Source organism: Lontra canadensis, unplaced genomic scaffold (genome assembly GCF_010015895.1).
Source record: "Lontra canadensis isolate GAN:19392208 unplaced genomic scaffold, GSC_riverotter_1.0 scaffold84, whole genome shotgun sequence".
NCBI lineage: Eukaryota > Metazoa > Chordata > Mammalia > Carnivora > Mustelidae > Lontra > Lontra canadensis.
This window is the reverse complement of record NW_022631078.1, coordinates 568,923-593,216: the sequence shown is the minus strand read 5'-3', so window position 1 is coordinate 593,216 and position 24,294 is coordinate 568,923. Positions and strand designations below refer to the sequence as shown.

At 52.0% G+C, this 24,294-nt stretch overlaps 2 protein-coding genes and 1 pseudogene across 2 annotated transcripts in view; 2 read left to right on the top strand and 1 right to left on the bottom strand.

Annotated features, from left to right (window-relative positions):
* The window catches only part of MLC1 (modulator of VRAC current 1), an 18,597-nt gene extending 11,168 nt beyond the window's left edge, over positions 1 to 7,429 (bottom strand). Inside the window, exons 1-4 of the mRNA XM_032882740.1 lie at positions 7,149 to 7,429; positions 6,526 to 6,615; positions 5,417 to 5,470; positions 4,659 to 4,760 (exon numbers count right to left, since the gene is read on the bottom strand). Coding sequence (XP_032738631.1) covers positions 4,659 to 4,760; positions 5,417 to 5,470; positions 6,526 to 6,615; positions 7,149 to 7,328 — 426 coding nt within the window. The 5' untranslated portion in view covers positions 7,329 to 7,429. The remainder of the gene's footprint in view (positions 1 to 4,658; positions 4,761 to 5,416; positions 5,471 to 6,525; positions 6,616 to 7,148) is intronic.
* Positions 2,561 to 4,320, top strand: LOC116882387 (annotated as a pseudogene).
* Positions 7,430 to 10,960: 3,531 nt separating the features above from the next.
* The window catches only part of MOV10L1 (Mov10 like RISC complex RNA helicase 1), a 64,378-nt gene continuing 51,044 nt past the window's right edge, over positions 10,961 to 24,294 (top strand). Inside the window, exons 1-3 of the mRNA XM_032882739.1 lie at positions 10,961 to 11,057; positions 11,935 to 12,119; positions 22,259 to 22,421. Coding sequence (XP_032738630.1) covers positions 10,961 to 11,057; positions 11,935 to 12,119; positions 22,259 to 22,421 — 445 coding nt within the window. The remainder of the gene's footprint in view (positions 11,058 to 11,934; positions 12,120 to 22,258; positions 22,422 to 24,294) is intronic.

Below are 24,294 nucleotides of genomic sequence, written 5' to 3'. Positions count from 1 at the left end.
ACGAAAAGAAGGGCCATCTGTACCCCAATGTTCATAGCAGCAATGGCCACAGTCACCAAACTGTGGAAAGAACCAAGATGCCCTTCAACGGACAAATGGATAAGGAAGATGTGGTCCATATACACTATGGAGTATGATGCCTCCATCAGAAAGAATCGATACCCAACTTTTGTAGCAACATGGACGGGACTGGAGAAGATGACACTGAGTGAAATAAGTCAAGCAGAGAGAGTCAATTATCATATGGTTTCACTTATTTGTGGAGCATAAGGAATAACACGAAGGACATAGGGAGATGGAGAGGAGAAGGGAGTTGGGGGAAATCGGAGGGGGAGACGAACCATGAGAGACTGTGGAATCTGAGAAACAATCTGAGAGTTTGGAGGGGCGGGGGTTGGGGGGTTGGGTGAGCCTGGTAGTGGGAATTGTGGAGGGCACAGATTGCATGGAGCACTGGGTGTGGTGCATAAACAATGAATTCTGGAACACTAAAAAGAAATTTAAAAATTAAAAAATAAAGTAACTTGCACTTAAAAAAAAGAAGTTCTAGATCGCACACATAAAGCAGTAAACAATGTTAGGGGCTATTATGTGCTGCTCATTTTTGAAAAACTGCATGATATGGAGAAATTTTTGATAAAAAGAGAAAAGCCAAACTTTGGCACAAGAAAAAACAGAAATTTGGGTGCCTGGGTGGCTCAGTGGGTTGAGCCTCTGCCTCGGCTTGGGTCATGATCTCAGGGTCCTGGGATCGAGCCCCACGTCGGGCTCTCCACTCAGTGGGGAGCCTGCTTCCCCCTCTCTCTGCCTGCCTCTCTGCCTGCTTGTGATCTCTGTCAAATAAATAAATAAAATCTTTAAAAGAAGGAGGAGGAGGAGGCCAACGACGACAATGAGGAGGAAGAAGAAACAGAATATTTGTTGCTAATAATGATGTCCTCCCTCAGCAAGGGCTCGGGATGGAGACTCCACGGTGTGTTCTACCCAACCTTTAAGCAGCAGTTTGCTCTGTCACGTCGTTCCTAAACACGGAAGAGACCACTGCTGTCCAGTTCACTTTACAGCTCAGCAGAAGAAGGAAGCACCTGCCGTCTCCGCAGATGGTGCGGAAATCCTGAACACAATGGCGGCTGGTCAGCCCATCCGAGTATCTACCGTAGTCCGGGAAAGAAGGCTCAACACCAGAAACACTGATCCGTCAAAGCAAGGAAAGAGCATCTTACAGAAGCAAAATCAAACTATGAAACTTCAACACCTGTTTGGCTTTTTTTTTAAAGATTTTATTTATTTATTTGAGAGAGATCACAAGCAGGCAGAGAGGCAGGCAGAGAGAGAGGAGGAAGCAGGCTCTGCACTGAGCAGAGAGCCCGATGTGGGGCTCGATCCCAGGACCTCAAGACCATGACCCGAGCCAAAGGCAGAGGCTTTAACCCACTGAGCCACCCAGGTGCCCCAACACCTGTTTATACTTTTAAAATGAAAAGGTCACGGTAAACCAGCAGGTGAAGACAACGTTAACTTGGTGAAAGTTACGTCCGAAATGTAATGGAGAGTCTTTGGCTGCAACTTGTGTGGGGTCAGGAATAAGACAGAGACGCCCCCACAGACGCCCCACGGTTTCCCACGGTGCTGGAAACCCGCCACAGCTCCTCAGAAAGGAGCCAGATGACGCGCTCACCCGCACATAAATCCCACACAACCCCCAAAACTGTGAAGGATAAGAAAGTTCAGCAAGGTTTCCAGACATGAAATCAACTGACGAAACACCTTTTATTTAAAAACCGCACAGTGTGAACATTCCCCCAGCAGCAAGGGCCGACCTCCTGGTTGATGATACGGGACAGGGTCGCTTGGGGAAGCTGAGGACGGGCACACAAGAACTCACCTACCATCTCTTCAAATTACTTTGAGTCTTAAAATATTTCCAAATAAAGAAAAAAATTAAATCCCCTGTCTCTATACTTCAATAATCCATCTGAAAATGTCATTTGAAAAATAAGATACCCTACTAGCAACAAAACCTGCAAATGATGTGGGATTACTTGCCCAAGATCCACAAAACACTGAGGCCCTAAGGATGGACCCAGAGGATGATCTGAATCCATTGAGAGACCATGGAGGACTCTTCACGGGGTAATTAACAGACCAAAGAGGCCACTGCTCACAAAGCTATTCCGTAAACTTGAAGTGACCACAACGCATCCCGGGACACTTGCTGAGGGACTCGGTAACCCTGTTCTGAAGCACCCTTGCAGCCCGAGGGCTCAGCACTGCAGGAGGGGAGGAGGGTGTGTGGCACCCGGTGTGGCCCAGGCCCAGGATTTACTGGGGGGGGGGCGGTGCAGAGGGGGAACACAGGGCAGCTGTCAGGGCAGGGAGCTTCGGAGCATCGGGGATGAGACAGGGGGAGGGAAGACGTGAGCGGCTGCCCCTGGGGTCCTCCCCGAGCACAGCAGACCAGGGAAGCTCGTGGGGTCTGGGAAGCCTCAGCCCTGAGCAGGGGTGTGAGAGCCAGGCTGCCCCAACGCGGGTGTAGGAGACCCTGCAGAAGTGTGTCCCTATGGGCCCGCTCCTGGCAGGGGGCAGGGAAGCTGAGCCCCCTGGACCCACCCCGAAGAGTACAGGGAGACAGGACCCCCCGGGGATGCCGCACAGACCCACAGGGGGCTGAACGGGGACGGTGGAGGCGGGTGGGCTGTCTTGCACACGCCCTGTGGGGACGTCAGACATGCTCGCCCAGAGCCGGCCGGAAGGAGGCATGTGGGAACCGCGAATGGCCTGTCCCACCTGCAGCTTTCTATTTCCCCGTGTGCCCTTCCTCAGAACACACGTGTGTGTGCAAGTGTGTGTACGCGTGCGCAAGGGTGTGTGTACGCGTGCATGCGCAGCCCCAGACCCTGGTGGTTCGGGCATTGGAGCCGTGTCTTCGGTGCCACAGACTGCACTCCGGGTGCGCTGTGGCCCGGCCTTCAGGAGCCGGGAGCCCCCCCCCAAGGTGTGGTTACCCCAGATTCCTGTGCGGTGGCCCAGGTGGGGTGGAGACCAGAGCTCCAGCTCCAGGGCTGGTGGCGCTGCCGCCACGGGCCACGCTGGAGGAGAAGGCTGGGCGGCATGGGGCTCTCCGCCTTGCTTTACCCAGTGTGTGTTTGGGGGGGCACTGTCCAGGGACACTGAGGGACGCTGAGGATCTGCTTCGGTTCGGGTTTCTGGGCACCATCCCCAGGGCCGCCAGAGCCCCAGTTCCTGGCCGGGTGCACATGTGTTTCCCCAGGGTCTGCCCTGCCAGGGTGGGGGGGCAGAGTCCCCTCCCCATGTGTCCTCCCTCAGAACACACGCAGACACCAGACAGTTGCCACAGAACGTGAGAGTCACCCTGGTGGGGGGAGGCAGGCTCCTTCTGCCTTCCATGGCTTCTGGCCACACGCTGCTGGAAATGGCACCTCCCTGTGGCTTCCACTGACCTCCTGTGACGGCAGCAAGGCTGAGATCACCTCCAGCCGCCTGGGGCACTGTGCTTTCCTCCTCGGTGAGGACCCTCTCCCACGGACCCGCAGTGGGAGTGCCCCCACATGCCCTGGGAGGGGTCCCCCTTATAGCGGGAGCTCCCGTGACTGCCCTGGTCGGACTCCAGCAGCACTAGTGTGTTCCATGTCCAGGGCTGCTCTGGGCTGGCCCGGAAGCGGGGGCGGGGTGCTCCCTTGCCTTCTGGGATGGCTGTTTAAGAACTCCTGGTTGTGGGGTGAGTCCCCGGCTATTGTCCAGGGGCTGCCATCCCTGGCCCATGATTACGATTAGTGCTGGGTCCCGCTGCCATCGCAAGGTACCCCTGTGTGGCACGTGCTCCTGGCAGGACTGATCTAACAAGGGCATCCTGGTTCTCAGTAAGACTTCCCGATAGATGGCCTATAAGTCAGCCTCACAAACCTACTGATCTCATCCCAGGACCTTCACATTTAACTCCATAAAATGCTTTTGGTATTTGAATTATAGTTTCCAAAATGTTCTGTTGCTGGTACAATTGTATGCTGATTTTCACACCCAACAACCTTGCTACATGTGCTGAGTTTAAGGTCAAGTCAGTGGGAATCCCCTCATCTGCAGACAATGGCAACAGGAGTGTCCCTGCCAAGTCCATGGGACAGTGTTCCTGCGACTGCCTGGGGGATGGCCGACACTTCCTCGGGGCCACCACACTCTCTTCCTGCCCTTAAAAAGAGGGAGTACAGCATTTCCCATAAAACAAGGCTTTTTTATCTATTTTTTTGAGGTAACCCTGATGATTCCTCTCTTGTAGGACACTCTTCTGGCATCACAGCTTAAACAGGGAGGTTGCTCCACTTTTCTTAGCACCACACACACACTAACGGTGCACCTCGGAATCAACAGCATCACAGATTTGACAAAAAACGTTGTAAAAGAGACTCTGAAGATGTTATCAACAAATCCACGGAACCAGTGCAACAGTTGAGAAAAGACCACTCTCAAACGCAAAAATAAAACTCCAGCCTTGCCAGACTCCAGAGCTCGGGCGCGCAGACTACGTGGCTTCTGCACCGTTGCAGCCCAGCAGCGACCCCCTCTCAGGCCCAGACTCAGCGGGACCAGAACCCCCGGCCCCCGCGGCAGCAGGAGGACCTGCCGCCCCACCCGGGACTCACGTCTATGGCCGAGGGCTTCACGACCAGTTTGCATCCAAACCAGATCAAGCAGGTCGTGGTGATGGCGAACGTGGACACAAACAGGATCTGAAAGTTGGGGATCTGGAAGACAAGATGGGGGTCACTCTTCTGAGCATAACTAAAAACTAATGGTATCGTTGCACCAAATTCCAGGTCATTAATTAAAAATCCCCAGAATGTGCCACATGAGGACGAGCCAGGGCAAGGGCAATGGGGTGGCTCAGTCGGTAGAGCACCAGACTCCTGAGTTTGGCCACGGTCCTGATCTCACTGTCCTGGGTTCGAGCCTCATGTTGGACTCTGTGCTCAGTGCGCGTCTGCTTGAAGGCCTCCCTCTCCCTCTGCCCCTCCCACCCCGTGCTCGCGCATGTGCACACGCACTCTCTAGCTCTCCCCCACTAAAATAAATAAGTAAAATTTTTGAAAAAACACCACAACGAGCCAAGGAGGGTGCGCTGCAGCCCCTCGAGGCCGGGGGGAGGGTACAGGAAGCCCTGTTGTGTGGGGTACAGGGGCTGCTGGCAATGCGGACGCACCCGTCCACACGTGTGTGCAGACACACGTGCATGCACACAAATGGACACGGATACACACATGCACACACGGGTGGGTGCTTGTCAGCCCTGCAGGCGGCCTGGGCCTCCTTCCCCACCGCCCACCTGGCACGTCCCGCCCTCGGAGGCTCCCGCATGGCCCTCAGCTGCGCCCGCAGGGCCCGCACGGAGGCCTGCACTCACCGCTCTGATGTTCCTCCGGGAAACCCCGAAGCTCACGATTGCTGAAGGGAGGCACTGCAAAGAAACCCGAGCTCCGTGAGCCGCGGCCAACCCCTGCCGTCCCCCCTGCAGTGCCCACGCTTCCAAATGACCCCAGACCTGCCGGCCAAACGAGGGCCGCCCGTCCGAGGCACAGGTGCTGGCAGCAGTGCAAGGTCTCAGGGCTTTGAAAACAATTTATTCTAGAAAAACTGTAATTTTTTCGAAGGGACAGAAGATGCAGAAAACGAAAGCTCTCCATGCTGAGCGCACTTAGAGCCAGCCATCGCCAGCTGCATGAGAGCGAGGTTGTCCTGACTAGAGAACTACCCCAGGAGGGAAACTCATCTCCGTGTGAAGAAGTGGAAATGTTCAGGAGTCCGAGAGCCCTGAGGAAGTTCTTGTCAGAGACCCCACAGTTGATCCCCACAGAAGTGGAGGACGAGGAAGAGGGCAAGCGTGGGGGCAAACTTGGGGTGTCAGGGTAGTGGGGAGGTGGAGGGAAGGGCACCAGCCTGGGCACCATGGGTGTCAGGTGTCGCCCCTGTAGACACCAGGGCCCCCGCAGACCCCATGAGCTACAGGGACAGAGCCTGCAAGGGTAGAGGGGGAGCTGGCAGGAGCACATGGCTTGTGTCCCCAGCCTGCCACTTCTGAGGGGGAAGGGTACCACCAAGGACTTTGCTGAAATGTCCAGCCCAGGTCAGTGCTGCCCGGAGCATCTGGGCCAGACAGCACTGGGACCCCCAAGAAGGGCCACTCCAGTGGTGAAAAAAGGCCACCGAGAAGGACCCAGAGACAACGGCAGGGAAAGGGTCCAATTCTCTCAAGGAGCTTTGTCCTAAGGGAGCAGAGGCCGGGCGTCCTGCCAGCTCAGGGACACCCAAAGCAGTGTGCAGCTCTTAGAAACCTAAGCGCCGTTTCCCGCCCGGGTGTCTGCGGCAAGAGCCTCAGACAGGCATCAAATTCTACTTGAAACTAAAGTCAGAAGGGGAGCAAGTGACAGCAACAGGCCAATCTCAAAGCCAACAACTCCCGACGGACAGCCGCAAAGCCCGGCACAGGCGGGGCGCCCGAGGAGCGGTGCTTACCGAGCCTGCCGCGCAGCGTAAGTAATCCATCTCCGCGGGAAACACGTTCCCCAGATACAGCGAAAACCCTGACGTCACAAGCAGACAGCTCTGCAAAACAGCGGCGCAGCTCAGGGCGCGGGATGGGCCCGCTGGGCCATCAGGCCACTCGACCACGCGTCCCCCGGCCAGGATGGCCCGCGCGGTCGCCAGCTCCCGCCACACCCGACTCCTCCCCTTCCCTCCCCAGCAGGGTCGGACTGAGCGGCAAGGGAGATGCCTCTGTCGGAATCTTGAGCAAGGCCTGGGGCTTCCCCTGGACGCTGGCTCACCCCAACACGGAGAGGTCCAGGAGCCTTAGCATCCCACCCTCAGGGCCAGTCTCGGAGGCCGGGACGCAGGGCCGCTCCACGCTCTCTGCAAAGCTGGCCCAAGCGGACAGCCAGGAAATGACCACAGCCCAAGGGCTTCCCGGCTGTGAGGGGCACCTGGGCCTCACGGCAGGCCTGAGAGGTGGAAACATCGCCAGGCTGAGGCTCTGGGTCTGGGCCAGGGTCGTGTGTGCCCCACCGTGATGGGAGCATGGGGTCCGGGGTCCTGGGAACAAGGGACAACACGGTACTCGCCTAGGAGGAGCTACTTACCCCCATCAACACGGAGAGGACCCACGTCTTGTGGGTGAGGCATGGGGGCAGCCTTGTGGCCAGCTGTAGCTCGCTGGGCTTGGCGTCGGGGCCGTAGCTCCCGGCCTCGGGCCGTGCCCGCTCCAGGGTGGGCGTCCTGTCGTAGCTCAGCTCCTCCCTGCCCTGCTCCTCCCGCGTCATGGTGCTGGGGCCGCAGACCCCGGCATTAGAGGCCACGGGACCGCGGCTCCCGGGCCCCCTCCGCTGCCACTGACGCACCAGCAAGAAAACGATGGTCGGTTCCGGCCCACTCTGAAGAGTCGAGTTAGAGGAAGCTGCTCTCAGTAAAAGAAGTATCGCCCGTAGGAAAACGCCGTGAACCTGAAGAGAACAAGGACCCCTTCAGCCCCCGGTGCCCCAGCGCTGAGCGGCCGCCAGTGCCCCCGGGACGCGGGCCCCCCGCACCCCCAGCCCGCACCCACAGTAGCAGCCCCGCGCCCGCTGGAGGTGCCCACCGAGCCGAGAGCCCGAAGGCGCCCACGGTGTGGCCGGCGCGCTTACCTCCGGAGGCTCCGGCCCTGGGCTCTGGGGAGTCAGCAGCCTTGGCTTCCAGCAACCGCTATTCACGGAGGAACAAAAGGGCGGCAAAGCCGCGCCCTCGCCTCCCGAATTTCAATGAGACTTGAGAGTGGGACGCTGAGCTTCTGGGGCAGTCGTGTAAGGGTGAGGGCATCGGTGCCAGCCAGCTCCGCTCAGGGCCACGGAGGGGGGTGACCGCCCACCTGCAAGCAGTGTCCGGAGCTCGGAAGCCGGGTGGGGTTCAAACTAGGAGCTGCATGTTCACACCCTCTCGGGCGGCTGGTCCCGCGCTCTGCGACCCCAGAGGATGACCCGTCACCATGGCACACGCACACGAGTGCCTTCAATGCAGGCAGGGCCCTTGACCTGTTCGGAACGGGGACTGGCTGGTTCCCGCGGCAGCCCGGCACTCCCACGGGCCCTTTATTTCTGCTCACTGAGCAAAGAGAAAGGACGGGAGTTTCCTTGCCCGGAGACACTGGCACCCTGACAGTCACTCTTTGTGGACACGGAAGCCATAAAATGGCTCAAATCAAAGCATTCTGAAAAACTGCTCCTCCAACTGCAAATCCACATGGCGCTGAAGCAAGGCGCGGGTTCTAGGTAACGGGCTGCTCTGTTGTCCTCCTCACCCACCAAGCAAAGACCATAATTTTGTCAAACTACAACCTGGCAGGTCAAGAAGGGATTTCGAACAGATTGAGGACTCTCCCAAACTTCTTCACTGCCTTTTTGTTTGTTCTGGTTTTTGGTGAGAGACGGGCTAGGTGGTGCAGAGGGAGAAGGAGAGCAAACCTCCAGCACACGCTGAGCAGAGCAGGGAGCCCGACAGAGGACTCGATCCCAGGACCCTGAGATCATGACCTGAGCTGAGACCAAGAGTCAGATGCTTAACTGAGGGCACCACCCAGGCACCCCTTCCTGACCGTCTTCTGGATAACTGAATTAGGAGAAATCTAACAGGATGGAACCTTTTGTGTTTTCTTTTGCAGAAAAAAGTCAAGCAGATTTCAGCATTCCTGCAGCTTTCCAAGGTGGTTCCAAACAAAGAAACAGGACCAGGCCGCCTCGAATCGGAGACTGCGGAGCAGCCTCCTCGAGGCTCCGGACTCGTCAGCCCCTGAGAAGTGTGTCCTTGTTTCTGTTGGCAGTGCCAGTTTCCAGAACAAATCGTGTCTTCTCACACAAACTATTGTTCCTAAAATACCCTCCCTCCCTCGTCTGCCCGCTGAGATCCCACTCCTGTTTTAACGTTTTCACAGCCGTTCAGCAAACACTGAGAGTGGACAGAGTAGACCGCGGTCCTTCCCACGCGGAGTTCGCGCTCTAACCGGCGCACGGGAGCGCACCAAATAAACAGTGTGCTCTGTGACAGGAAGCACGTCGGGGAGTCAGGGCAGGCCTCAGTGAGGAGGAGGCAAGGAGCGGAGTCTCACCAAGAGCCGGAACAGAGGTGCCACGCATGCAAAGGTCTTGAGGTGGCCAGGCTGGAGGACGATGGGCCTAGCCGTCACATGAAGGATGAGGCCGCTGTGAGTCCGACTTGGAGGCGGACCTTCTGGAAGATTTCGGGCACAGGAGCATCTGGGAGCAGGCTGTGGGGCAGCCGGTGGGGGCAGCTGCCGGCCAGGATTGTGGGCAGCAGGGGTGGTGAGTGGCGAGAGGTTCTGGATGGACGTGGACGCACCCAGACCGTGTGCCCTGTGGAGATGTGGGGTGAGAGGCTCAGGAGCTCCCGTGCCCGGAAGGCTTCCCCAGGAGCAGTGCAGGGTCAACATGTCTCCACTGACGTGGACACGACTGTGTTTTGAGGGCCGAGGCTGGTAGGTCTGTTGGGTGTCCATGTGGACCAGCTAAAGAGCCGAGTCGAAGAGGCCAGAACACAGGGCTGATGGATACGGGGGATGGTCCTATGGAGTGGACACTCCTGCTGCAGGCCACCCTGCGGTCCAAGCCTCTCCTTGGCACCCTGGCAGCATGCACGGCCAGGGCCCACAGTGTCTGCCTTGGGCACGTTTGCCCCCAACCCAGGAAAACCCAGGGACCACCCCACTCCGGGGTTCGTTCCCAGCACCAGTCTGAGATGCAGACTGCATCCGCCTTCTGAGATGTTGGGGAAGGACGACCTTCGTAGCTCTCCAAGGGGAATCATAAGGATGCGGCTCAGAGGGACGCGCAAGGATCAGGCTGCCCCGGACCTACTGAAAGCACAACACGCAGGTCACACCACCCCAGGAAAACGCAGCATCCTGTCCACGACGACCCCGGGGTCCCCAGGATAATCTACTGAAAGGACAGCTCGCAAGTCACAACGACCCCCAGGGTCTGACCAACTGAGGACAGCACGAGTCACAGGACCCCGGGGCTGATCTACTGAGCACAGCACGGGTCACACCGACGCCGGCCGGGGCAGGGCGCCGCCGGGTCGCCCAGGAGCAGCTCCCGACACGGACGTGGATGGGTGGACTCGTCCACACCGCATTCTCCGATCAGGACGAAATCAAATCAGGAAGTAACACAAAATGCCGGGAAATCCCCCACACGAACGGCTCGTTCGCGGTAACCCGAAGCCGGGCCCGCGCGTCCGCACCGGTGACCACAGCTAGCCTGTCCCGCCGTGCAGGCCGCGGCTGGACCGGCTCGGAGCAGACCGGAGACGTCGGAGCACAAGCCCAACAGCCAGAGGAAAGGCAGCGCAGCGGGTCCGGGGTTAGCGCTGGAGGCGGCGACCCCCAGCTCGGCCGCGGGGGTCTGCGCCCGATGATCCGCACCGCGGGCCCCGCAGGCAGCGCGAGGGGAGCTGGGACACGCCAGGGACCGCTGGGCGCCTCGCTCCGTGCACAGATGCCCCAGCGGACACGACACGAGCCCCACGAGCCACCGGGGTCGAACCTCCGCAGCGCGCTCGGGCCAGCGAACCCACGGGCGGCGTGCGTGGGGACCCAGGACGCCCGCGCGCACGAGGCCCCGCCCACAGCGCGACACCTGGCGCCCAGCACGACGTCTCGCCCACCGGCACCTCGCCTCGCCCACCGGCACCTCGCCTCACCCGGCGCGTACTAACGGTCACCAACCGCCAACCACCAGCCGCTAGCGGCCGCGGCGCATGCGGCGAGGCCATTGGCCGAGCTGCGAAGCGGGGACGCAGGCGCGAGCGCGCCGACCCCATTGGCCGAGGGCGGCGGGAAGCGCGTGGCCGCGTGCGGAGCTCCTCCGGCGGCGGGCGGTGCGGCATCTGAGGCGGCGGCCGGAACATGTTGCGACTCGCGACCAAGCTGGTGGCGTTCTTCTGGAGGAGGGCGGACGGCCCTGCCGAGGACGCGGGGCAGCCGGGGTCCGAGCTCGCGGAAGGTGCCTCGCGGGGCGGGGCCCCGGGCGGACGGGGAGGGGAGGCCTCGTGCGGGGGCGCGGGGTGGGAGCAGGGGCCCCGCGTGTGGGCGGAGCGGGCGGCGGCAGGGCCCGTGCGGCTCACCCTGCACCGAGCTTGCGTCCGTCCTCCCCGTGGGCGCGGAGTTCCGGGCGCCGACGGTCTGGTGGTCGTCGCTGAGCTCCGGAGAACGGAGCGTGTCCGGAGGGAGCCGGGGAGCAGCCGCGGGGAGCCATCCGTGCGCCGACCCCGCGCGGCCCCGGCCCTCCGCAGCTCTGAATCCTCCGCGGCCCCGACCCTGCGCGCCTTAGGTCTCTCTCGAGTCTGACCCGCGAGCACGGCGGCTGCAGGGAGCCTGGCCGGTAGTGGGGACAGTTGCTGCGCCCCGAGGGCTTGCCCGCCTGTAGGCCGGACGGTGCTCCGGCGCCGCGCTCGGGGAGGTCGGGAGGCGACGCCGAGTGTCCGCACAGCCGTCCCTATGTGTCGGTCGGGAGGGAGCGCAGGAGCAGCGGCAGCACGCAGTAAGGGGCCGCGTGCCGGTATGAGCTCGCGTGCGGGCCTCTGCGCTGCGCTGGACCCGCTTCGGTCACGCCCCCCCAGACGGCCGCGTGGGTGGAGCCGGTCTCCGCGTTACCACTGAGAGCGAGCCCGGAGGCGCACGCGCGGCGGCCGGGGAGCCGGGATGCGGACCCAGCGAGTCTGGCTGCGCGGTCCCCCACCTGTCACCTGTAGGCCTCGGAGGACAAACCCTGCTTCCAGGAGACCGCCCCCGCCGCCCGCGCTCCTGGACCCCGCCTTTCTCTGCAGGGTAGGCTTGCGTTTCCCTGCGGGGTGTGCAGCGTCGTTGTGTGTGCATCTCAGGTGACCCCAAGCTGAAGACCGTCCGGGGCGTCGTGACAAGGTACTGCAGCGACTACGGCATGATCGACGATCTGATCTACTTCTCCAACGAAGCTGTGACGAGCAAAGTGCTGCTCGACGTGGGGCAGGAAGTTATTGCGGTTGTGCAAGAAGACAAGGTGTCCCGGGGACTCAAAGCAATCAGGGTAAGGCCTGCGCGGTTTGCAGCGTCTGTGTGCGCGCTGGGCTGGGCCTTCAGTCAGCCCCGGGGCGTGCGCAGGGCGCTCTCGCTTTCTGTCCGGAGACCTCCGTGGAAGTTTCACCCGTTCCCTAACTACGCAGAAGCATGTCGCTGAGAGCGTGCCTCACGTCTGTGATTCCGCGTCGTGGCAGAGTGCTTAACGTTTCCATTCTGGCGCCTTAAAACATCGTTTAAAATGATAATCATTGGAGCGTTTTTTCTTTTTAGCGAATCTACACCCCTACGTAGTTGTTTTTCAGTAAGTTTAAACCCACAGCATCCTGCGCATTTTGCGGCCAGTGACTTTAGCACGAAGGTCGCTCCAGAGTTTGGCACTCACCATGCCACTGTTTCCAGGAACATCAGCTACTTTCCCCAGGCAACTCTGGTTTGGGTAGGTTTGCCACCAGGAGTCACTCTCTTGTTCTGTGCTTTGTGCACAGAAGCATGAGTCTTGCCTAGACGGAAGCCGTTTCCTCTGAGCATAAACGCTTCTTAAAATCGGGAGTTTAAGCTGTGTCCTCCCCCTGGTTCCAGGGGTCCCACTTTTAGCCAGTAAGAATGGCCTTGGACCATAGCCTTCCAGACATACTCGTTGCTTTAGGAGTCCTGTTCCCGCAGGCTCCACAAACTCCAAGGGGCCGAAAGAGTGGACCCTTGTAATCCAGTTCGGAAAGATAATTAGTGGACTCTACCATCAATTGTTTCCACTTAAAAATAGTATTATTGGGGTGCCTGGGTGGCTCAGTGGGTTAAGCCTCTGCCTTCGGCTCAGGTCATGATCTCAGGGTCCTGGGATTGAGCACCGCATCGGGCTCTCTGCTTGGTGGAGAGCCTGCTTCCTCCTCTCTCTCTCCACCTGCCTCTCTGCCTGCTTGTGATCTCTGTCTGTCAAATAAATGAATAAAATGTTTAGAAAAAAATTTTTTTTTAAATAGTATTACTGTGCTAGGAGTCTTGGAAGTGGAATTGTTAGTCAAAGCATACGTACATTTAACTTGCCAGTGGTTATTAGATTATTCTCTGATAACGTACAAAAATTAATTTACACTCTCAGGAGGAGGAGGAGAGACTGCTTGTTACCCAAAGCTGGCAAAGATGTGGATGTTATCAATCTCTGAAATCTTTGCCAATCTAATAAGTGAAAAGTGATTTCATAATTTTAATTTACAGTTAAGCCTTTTCTTGAAATGACTGTACTTGTTTATTCATAAGAAGCAGACTCCCAGCTAAGCAGGGAGCCCGAAGCAGCGCTCGATCCCAGGACCCCAGGATCATGACTCAAGCCGAAGGCAGACACTTAACCAGCTGAGCCACCCAGGCACCCCGGTTTTTCACCTTTTCTACGAGTTATTTTCATATTCTTTATACTTTTTTTTGTTAAAAGTTTTTTTTAAATTGAAGTTTCTATATTAGGGAAATTAGAGATCTTTTTTTTGTTGTTGAGAGTTTTATTGAGGGGCGCCTGGGCAGCTCAGGGGGTTGAGCCTCTGCCTTCAGCTTGGGTCATGATCTCAGGATCCTGGGATCGAGCCCCACGTCAGGCTCTCTGCTCAGCAGGGAGCCTGCTTCCCCCTCTCTCTCTCCCTGCCTCTCTGCCTACTTGTGATCTCTGTCTGTCAAATACATAAAATCTTTGGGGGAAAAAAGGGTTTTATTGAGACGGGATGCCTGGGTGGCTGGGTCAGTCAAGCATCTGCCATGGGCTCAGGTCAAGATCCCATTGTCCTGGGATCTAGTCCTGCTCTGGGGCTTCAGGCTCAGCTAGAAGTCTGCTTCTCCCTCTGCCGCTGCCTCTGCCCCTCCCTGCTGACTGTCTGTATATGTGAAATAAATAAGTAAAATCTTCAAAAGAGTTTTATTGAGATATAATCTATGTACCCACTTGAGGTACACAGTCCAGTGTTTTAATATATTCACAGAGTTATGCAGCCGTCACCACAGTCTCATAAGCTGTTAGAAATATAATAAAGAACTTCTTCTTTAGTGAAAAATTTTCTCTGCATAGCTTCTGTTTCAGGCATGATCTCACCATGTCACCCTGTCCAGGCTTCATTCTCCCTCTCTCCATTCTTGACTCTTTGGTCTTTTGGGAGGAAAACTACTGGGGTTCAAAATTCCTCTGTGAAATGTCATTTCCACTTTAAAAAACAGTTTATTGGGGCACCTGGGTGGCTCAGTGAGTTAAGCCTCTGCCTTCGGCCCAGGTCCTGGTCTCAGGGTCCTGGGATCGAGCCCCGCATCGGGCTCTGCTCAGCGGGGAGCCTGCTTCCTCCTCTCTCTGTCTTTCTGCCTGCTTGTGAACTCTCTCTGTGTGTCAAGCAAATAAATAAAATTTCAAAAAAAAATATAAATAAAAAAGGTTTTTTTTAACTCTTAATCACCATCACCTATTTCACCCATCCCCCCCATCTCCCCTCTGGTGACGTCATTTTGTTCTGAATAGTTACAAATCTGTTTCTCAGTTTGTTTTGCCTTCTTTTCCCTCTTTGCTCATTTGTTTTGTTTCTTAAATTCCACATATGGGTGGAATCATGTGGTATTTGTCTTTCTCTATTTCGCTCAGCATAATATCCTCTAGTTCCATCCGTGTCGTTGCAAATGGCAAGATCTGTTTTTTTGATGACTGAGTAACATCCCATTTCGCGTATGGCTATCTACTACCTCTTCTTTATTCACTCATCTCTTGGTGGACACGTGGGCTGCTTCCATAATTTAGCAGTTGTAAATAATGCTGCTGTAAAGTGAGAGATATGTGTACCCTTGGAATTCATGATTTTGTATTTCGGGGGCAAATACCTTGTGGTGCGATTACTAGATCTAGGGTAGCTCTATTTTTAATTTTTTTTAATTTATTTATTTGACAGAGACACACTGAGAGAGGGAACACAAGCCCGGGTAGTGGGAGAGAGAGAAGCAGGCTCCCAGCTGAGCAGGGAGCCCCATGGGGGACTCTATCCCAGGACCTGGGATCATGACCTGAGCCAAAGACAGCCGCCCAATGACTGAGCCAGGCAGGTGCCCTATTTCTAACTTTTGAGGAACCTGCATACTGTTTTCCAGAGGGGCTACACCAGCCTGCATTCCTGCCAGTGTAGGAGGGCTCTCCTTTCTCTACATCCTAGCCAACACCTGTTTCCTGACTTGTTAATTTTAACCATTCTGACCAGCGTGACATTGTGTCTCATTGTGGTTTTGATTTATGTTTCCCTGATGAGAAGTCCAACATCTTTTCATGTGTCTCTTGGTCGTCTGGATGTCTTCTTGGGAGAAATGTCTGTTCGTGTCTTCTGCCCATTTTTTAATTGGATTATTTGGTTTGGGGTATTAAAGGAAATTTTTGTATATTTTGGATACTAACCCTTTATCAGAGATGTCATTTACAAATACCGTTTTCTATTGAATATGTTGCTTTTTATTTTTTATTTTTTTAGATTTTATTTATTTATTTGACAGACAGAGATCACAAGTAGGCAGAGAGAGAGAGGAGGAAGCAGGCTCTTTGCTGAGCAGAGAGCCCGATGCGGGGCTTGATCCCAGGACCCTGAGATCATGACCTGAGCCAAAGGCAGAGGCTTTAACCCAGGAGCCACCCAGGCGCCCCTAGTATGTTGCTTTTTAGTTTTGTTGATTATTTCCTTTGCTGAGCACAAGCTTTTTCTTTTAATGAAGTCTCAATAGTTTATTTTTGCTTTTGTTTCCCTTGACTCAGGAGCCCCATCTAGAGAGATGTTGTTATGACTGACATCAGAGAAGTCACCACCTGTGCTCCCTTCTGAGATTTTTATCATTTCAGGCCTTGTATGTAGGTCTTTCATCCATTTTGCGTTTACTTCCACATGTGGTGTAAGAGCGTGGTCCAGTTTCATTCTTTTACATGTCTCTGTGCAGTTTCCCCAGCACCGTTTGTTGAAGGGACAGCCTGTTTCCCATTGGATACTCATCCCTTTGTCGAACATTAACTGACCACGTAACTCTGGGTTTATTTCTGGGGTTTTTTTACCCTATTCCCTTCATTTTTGTGTCTGTTTTTGTGCGTGGACCATAATGTTTTAATTACTGCTGCTTTGTAACTTGAGGCCTGGAGTTGCGATGCTGCCAGTTTTGTTTTTCCTTTTCAGGATTGCTTTGTCCATTCGAGGTCTTTGTGGCTCCATACGAGTTTCAGGAGTGTTTGTGCTAGTTCTGTGAACAATGCTGGTGGCGTTTTGAGAGGGCTTGTGTGGAACGTGTAGATTGCTTTGGGTGGTATAGACGTTTTCATAGTATTTTTCCTCTAACCCATGAGCATGGGATGTCCTTCCATTTCTCTGCAGCGTCCTGAGTGTCTTTCCTCAGGGTTTCAGTGTTTTCAGAGCGCAGGTCTTTCACCTTTTTGATTAAGTTTATTCCTAAGTATTTTATTGTTTTTGTTACAATTGTAAATGGGATGGCTTTCTCAAGTTCACTTTCTGCAGCTTCATTATTAGTGTATACGAATGCAACAGGTTTTTCTACATCGATGTGTGTTCCGTGATTTTACTGAATTCATTTATCAGTTCTAGTCATTTTTTGATGGAACCTTTAGGGTTTTCTAAACGTATATTGTATGGTGTCATCGGCGTATGCTAACTTCTTCCTTACCTATCTGGATGCTGCCTGTTCTGCATGTTGTCTAACTGCTGTGGCTAGGACTTCCAGGACGCCATCAAATAAAAGTGGGAAGAGGGCACATCCCTGTCCTATTGGGAAATGAGAGCTTTTTAAGGAATATTGTTGTACGAAAGTATTGTAGATGCTTCTCCCGAGATTATGTTTTGACTATTTTTTCTAGTTTTGTTTTATGTAGTTAAATGTGTCTCTTTTCCTTGTGGATTTTGGCCTCTAAGAATCCTTAGAGAGGCTTATTCCACTTCTTACACATATGCACTCAAGTTTTCCCTGAAAATTGTCTATTGACATTGAAATATTTGGTCTGTCTGAAATTTATATGCTATACAGACTGAAAGAGGGAACCAGACACTCCTCTCAGAGGAGCTGACCAGTCATCCCACTTTTTTCCTTCTGATCAAGGGTGTCCCTTTATCATACACCAGAACCCCATCTGTCTGGGGCCCTGTTGGTCCTCATGCCTGTGTGTCAGCCCTTGTGGCACCGTCTCATCCTTGGGTGGTAGGCGGGTTTCCCTCCTCGACGTGGGTAGCCTTCTCCCGCTCTCTGGTTATTCTGGGTCAACATGGGGTCATTCTGTCGCTCCTCCCATTCAGCTCACAGCCTCTGTGGACAGCACTGAGTTCGAGGATCCATTTAGGCTGAGCAACCGATAGATCATGTACACATCTCCCAAGACAATTTATCCATTTATTTAAGCCCTCCTTTATGTTCTGTTTATAGCTCAATACCTTTATTTACATTCTATAAATTTTTTTATTTTCAAGAACTTTAATGTTTATATTCCATTATCAATATGACTTTGCTTTGTATTTTTTTCAAAGATTTATTTATTTATTTTAGAGAGAGAACGAGAGCATGAGCAGGAGGGGCAGAGAGAGAGCGGGAATCTCACGTAGGCGCCATGCCCAGTGTGGAGCCCAGTGGAGGGCTCAACCCTGTGACCCAGAGATCAGACCTGAGCTGAAACCAAGAATCAGACACTCAACTTATGGCACCGCTCAGTGCCCCCTAAATTTTTAAATTAATATTTTTCTTCCTATGTAGGAAAGCTGCTGGGTTTTGTTATATAATTTGGTAGTTGGCAAACTTAGGTAGGTCAACTCCTTTTTAAAAATGGTTGAGGGGCGCCTGGGTGGCTCAGTGGGTTAAGCTGCTGCCTTCGGCTCAGGTCATGATCTCAGGGTCCTGGGATCGAGTCCCACATCGGGCTCTCTGCTCAGCAGGGAACCTGCTTTTCTCTCTCTCTCTCTCTCTCTCTCTCTCTCTGCCTGCCTCTCTGTCTACTTGTGATCTCTCTCTGTCAAATAAATAAATAAAATCTTTAAAAAAAAATAAAATAAAATAAAAAATAAAAATAAAAATGGTTGAGATGAGGGGCGCCTGGGTGGCTCACTTGGTTAAGCAGCTGCCTTTGGCTCAGGTCATGATTCTAGGGTCCTGGGATCGAGCCCCACATCGGGCTCCCTGCTCAGCGGGGGGCCTGCTTTTCTTCCTCCCTGCTTACTTGTACTCTCTATCTTTCTGTCAAATAAATAAATAAATTCTTTTTTTTTTTTTTTAAATGGTTGAGGGGCGCCTGGGTGGCTCAGTCCGTTAAGCTTCTGCGTTCGGCTTACGTCCTGATCTCAGGGTCCTGGGGTCGAGCCCCGCATCCGGCTCTCTGCTCAGCAGGGAGCCTGCTTCACCCCCCACCCCGTCTGCCTCTCTACCTACTTGTGCTCTCTCTCTCTTTGTCAGATAAATAAATAAATTCTTTTTTTAAAAAATGATTGAGATGAGCACCTGGGTTAAGGTTAAGCATCTGACTCTTGATTTTGGCTCAGGTCGAGATCTCAGGGATTGTGGGATCAGCACCACGTCAGGCTCCTTGCTGGGTGTGGAGCCTGCTTGAACTTGTCTTTCTCCCTCTCCCATTCCCATTCCCAGCCCCATGCGCACGTGCATTCTCTCTCTCAAAAAAAAAAAAAATGGTTTGGGACACCTAGGGGGCTCAGTCGATTGAGTGTCCAACTCTTGGTTTTTGGCTCAGACCATGATCTCAGGGTCGTGGGATCAAGCCCCGTGTTGGGCTCTGTGCTCAGCACTGAGTCTTACTTCAGATTCTCTCTACCTCTCCCTCCTGCTCACTTACTCTTTCTCTTTCAGATAAGTAAATAAATAAAATCTTTCAAAAAAATGTTTGAGATGTACTTTATTCTAGTTAGTAAATGGCATTTTAATGCTTAATATTATCTTTTTAAATCTTAAAAATAGTACATTTAGGGGCACCTGGGTGGCTCAGTGGGTTAAGCCTCTGCCTTTGGCTCAGGCATGATCCCAGGGTCCTGGGATCGACCCCTGTCAGGCTCTCTGCTCAGCAGGGAGCCTGCTTCCTCCTCTCTCTCTGCCTGCCTCTCTGCCTGCTTGTGATCTCTGTCTGTCAAATAAATAAGTAAAATGTTTTTAAAAAATAGTACATTTAAATAACAAATTTTAGAATTGCATCATTCAGGATGATAGCATCAATCATGTGTTGGCTGTTTTAATTTAAACGTATTAAAAGTAAATAAAATTTACGATTGCTCAGCTTCACCAACCACAATTTAAGTGCTAAGTACAGCTGGTGGCTACCAAATCAGGCAGCACAAACATAAAATGTCTCTGTCGTTGCAGAAAGTTTTAGTAGGTTGCTCTGGCCTACAGTGCTACAAAAAAAAGAAAGAAAGAAACCGCATGTACTCCAGCTGTCCTTTATTTCCTCAGGCCCGGAGCTTTCCTTGGTTTCTGTTGTCCGATTTTCAGTAGATTCCGGAGTCACTTGAACAGTATGCTCAGACCTTTCCTTGATTTGCCAGCATGAGGTAGTATGCACGGATTTCATGAAGGGTGTGGGATTTCCGTGCTTATTTTATACACAGCTTTACTATGGTGAAATACACGTAACGTAAAATTTACCATTTTAACCATTTTTGGTATACAACCCAGTGACAAATACATACCCATTATCATTATTTTCACAATTTTACCATCATTCCTCAAACAATAATTTACTGTTCTACTTTCTTTCTCTATGAATTTGACGCTTCTAGTATCTCACACACATGGACTCATGCAATATTTGTCCTTTTGTATTTGCATTATTGGACTTGGCATAGTATTTTCAAGGTTTATCTATGTAACCTGTATCAGAATTTTTTTCTTTTTTATGGCTGAGGAATACTCCATTGTACGTATAGACTCCACTTAGTACAGTCATCTGCTGATGAACACTTGGTGTGTTTCTACCTTTTGGTTATTGCGCATGGTGCCGTTCTCAACAAGTGTCTCTGAGTCCCTGTTGTCTGTTGCGTATGTGCCTTGCAGTGGGATTAAGGAGGTCATAGTCATTCTGCGTTTAGCTCTTTGAGGAACCAGCAAACTTTTCCATAGTAGCTGCACCATTTTCTGTTCCCTCCAGCAATGCACAAGGATTCCAGTTTTTCTACATCTTGGCCAGCACAAGTTACTTTCTTTTTTTTTGAGAGTAGCCGTCCTAGTGGATACAGAGTAGTGTTTTGCTATGGGTTTGATTTAGCTTCCCTTAATAATCAGTTGAACATCTTTTCTTGTGCTTGGTCATTTATAAACCTTATTTGGAGAAATGCCTATTTAAGTTCTCTGTCCATATTTTCATTGTCTTGTTTATTTTCTTCTTGACTTACAGAAATTCTTTACATATTCTGGATATTGATCTTTTATCAGATATGTGGTCTACAAGCATTCCTGCTGTGCTGTGGGTTATCTTTTCAGCTTCTCTTGATCGTTTTCTTCAGTACACAGACGTTTTAAATTTTGGTGAAGTTGAATTTATCCTTTTTTTAGTTGACTGTGCTTTTGACATCACAATGAAAAAGTCATTGATTAATCCAAGATCATGAAGATTTTCACCTTTGCTTGCTTCTAAAAGTTTAATAGTTCTAGCTCTTAGATGTAAGTCTGATCCACCTTGTGTTAATTTTTTAATATGGTGTTGGGTAAGGGTTTGCCTTCGTTCATTTGCGCGTTGGTATCATTTTCTCATTTGCGCGTTGGTATCATTTTCTCAGCACCTTTTTTTTTTTTTAAGATTTTATTTATTTATTTGACAGTCAGAGATCACAAGCAGGTAGAGAGGCAGGCAGAGAGAGAGGAGGAAGCAGGTTCCCCGCTGAGCAGGGAGCCCGACACAGGGCTCGATCCCAGGACCTGGGATCATGACCTGAGCCGAAGGCAGAGGCTCTAACCCACTGAGCCACCCAGGCACCCCTCAGCACCATTTTTCAAGAGGACTGCACAGTGGGGAATACCTTTTCTCCTTTGAGTGATATCGGCACCCTGGTTGAAGATCGCTTGCCCATATTCTTTACCATCTGTCTTACGTTTGTCTTTATGGCACGACCACGCTCTTGATTACTGTAGCTTTATAGGACTTTGTTCTCCTTTTCAAGACTGTTTTTGCTATTCAGGGTCCCTTGAGAGTCCACGTGAACTTTAGAATACCGTTGAAAATGTTACTGGGATTTCGAGAGGGATTACATTGAATCTGTACATCACATTGGAGAGTATTGATATCTTAATATTAGGTTTTCTAGTCCATGAATGCTTTGTCCATCTGTGTCTTCTTTTTAACTTCTCTCAGCCACGTTTTGTAGTTTTTAGTGTATGTATTTCATCTTTTTGCTTAACTTTATTCCTAAGTGTTTTATTATTTTTTGATGGTATTGTAAAGGGAATCATTTTCCAAATTTCTGGTTTGGGCTCGTTCATTGTGAGTGTGTATATATGAGATTGATTTTTCTATATTGATCTTGTATTCTACAAGTTTGCTGAATTTATTAGCTGAAATTTTAAAAATTAACAGATTTTTATGGAATATTTAGCAGTTTCTACATATAAAATCGTACCATTGCAAACAAATATTTTAACTTTTTCTTTCTAATTTACGTGCCTTTTATTTTTTTCTTGTCCAGTTTCTCTGGTTAGGGCCTGAATACTATTTTTGAACAAATGTAGCAGTTTCCTTGCCTGGTTCCTTATCCTAACAGAAAACCTTTCAATTTTTCCATCATTGAATGTGAGGTTAGGCGTGGGTTTTTCCTATGTGCACTTAATCACGTTGAGGAATCCAGTTCCTGGTTGGAGCGTTCTCTCATGAAAGGGTGTTGTTTTGTCAAATGTTTTCTCTGCGTCAGCTGAGAATTTTGTGTATTTTTTCCCTTTGTTTTAGCAATGAGTGGTGTATTATACTGATCAGTTTTCATGTGTGAAACTTCTTTGTATTCCGGATAAACTGGCCTTGATTGCACTGTGTCACCCTATTAATACACTCTCATGTTTGGTTTCCTAGTATTTTGTGGAGGATTTTTAATATCGGTCTTCATGAGAGATACTTTCCTGTAGTCTGCTTCTCTTACAGGCCTTTTCTTGTGGTTTGAGTAGCAGGGTGTCTTACAGGTGGAGGCCGTCTCTGATAAGTGGGAAGACGACAGCAAGAGCCAGGGCAGCGGGCTGTCGCACTCCAGCCCCCGGGTGCTGATCGGCTGTGTGACTTCGCTGATGGAGGGTGCGGGCTACATCAGTCAGACCACATACTTCTCTCTGGAGAGCGTTTGCGAAGGTATGTCAGATGGGTTTCTGCTCACTTTTGAGATGAAGTTTTCTGTGTTTTTTTTTTTTTAATTTTGTGAATTAGCTTTGAGATGGTTACATACATGAAAGTGTCAAACTTGAGCGTGCTTTGTTTTTGGAGCGGTTTTTGGACGAGAATGCCTTCGCCAGGAGCTGGCTCCCAGCGGCGTAGATGGTGTAGGCTGCTGTGATGGGTTTTGTGCCGTTTGTTGAATGGAGTCACTCGTTTCTGAGTAATTGTTCCTTTCAAGTAAGTATCGTTACTAATCTAAGTCAACAACGTCATAGATGTACAAGGCACCTGCTGTTTTTACAGTACTTCGGATGTTTTGAAATAGGATTGAGGATAGCTTTGTCCTTCCCACAAATGTATATCCATTTTTAATTACTTTCGTTTTTAACTATCAAATTTTGTTTTTACGTGTAAATATATAATTTGTTAATGCCATTCTTGAGTTTAACAACAGTTGACTGTGTACTGCTGTCTACAGTGATGGGTCGGGAGTAACACAGTAGGGAAGCAAGATGAGGAAGACCTTAGACCTTCCTCCCAAGGAGAAACAGACCTGCACATGCCTTGGAATTGGGCGAGATTGGAAAACCGCATGGGCGGGGTGGTTTCCGAGCTGAATTCCAGCTGCTCACCCTGCCAGCCACACGTTGAGAGAGGGAGAGCCACAGTTCTCTCCCACCTCAGCTGCCTGGGAGCCCAGTGCAGGAGGTCGATGAGCTCAGCCCCCCTGGCCGCTTGCTGTTCTACTTTTCTTAGGTGTAAAAGCCGGGACTCTGACCTTGGTTGCTAACCCTGGAAGGCTCCAAAATGAAATTGACAGATGGCTGGGGGTTTTAAATCTCTGTTCTGCCAGAAAACTCTCAATTCTGGCAAAATCGATCCTGCAATTCCTCAGCTGCAGAGGGAATTGCTAGGTCCCTGTAACTATGCGACAGGAGGCCGCTCCCAGACAGGGACACAGTTCATGCCGCAGATACTGCTGAAGGTGCTGAAGTAGTTGACCATGAGGACTGGTACCTGAAGACGGGTGGAGGCACTTTGTTAAGACTTTCTGAAGTCTTCTTGAGCTGTGAAAGTCAGGCTCAGAGAGACAAACAGCTGACGGCCTGACCTCCACAGCAAAATGAACATCCTTGGAAGAGAAATCACAATGTGAAAAAAGATCATGGGCGTCCAAAATAAAGGTCACAGGCCTTTTCTGGAAAAGGCCAGAGAATAGAGCTTGTGGGCCGTGTGGTCTCTTGCAGCTCCTTACCTCGAGGTTGATGGTAGCGTGAACACAGGCCCGTAGGCAGCACCGGAGCAGAAAGTGCAGCGCGTTCCTGTCAAACTGTGTTTGCAAAAACAGGTGGCAGGATTCCATCGCACATCCCTGATCGGAAAGTGGGAGGGGGAAGAATTGGGCTAGATGTTTCATTTACTTAAGGGAGAGTCGGAATATACCGGTGCTTTTTTGGCATTCATTCAGCGAATACTGGAAGGGCTTGCGTTGGGCCCGGCACAGTTTTGTAGGACGTGCTCTAATGGAAGGGAGAATCGGTAGGACGCGGTTTTCTGCTCCGCAGGAACTGGGTGACTGTGGTAGGGCAGGAGGTGGACCAGCTTAGGATTCCTCTGGGGCTCATAAGGCCCAGCGTCCCCGTGTGCAGAGCAGACCGGGGGCTCTGTGAGGAGGGGCCAGGTGAAGCTCAGGTTGGGTTTGGACCCTTCCAAAGTAACCCGAGAGAGTCTTGAGCCGTGCGCAGCGTGCGTGGGAGTTGAGCAAGGTCTGGCTGCTTCAGGAAGGGGTGTCACTGGGGACAGGTGTGAGCCTGTGAGTACTGAAGAGTGTGAAGGTGGGACGTGAGGT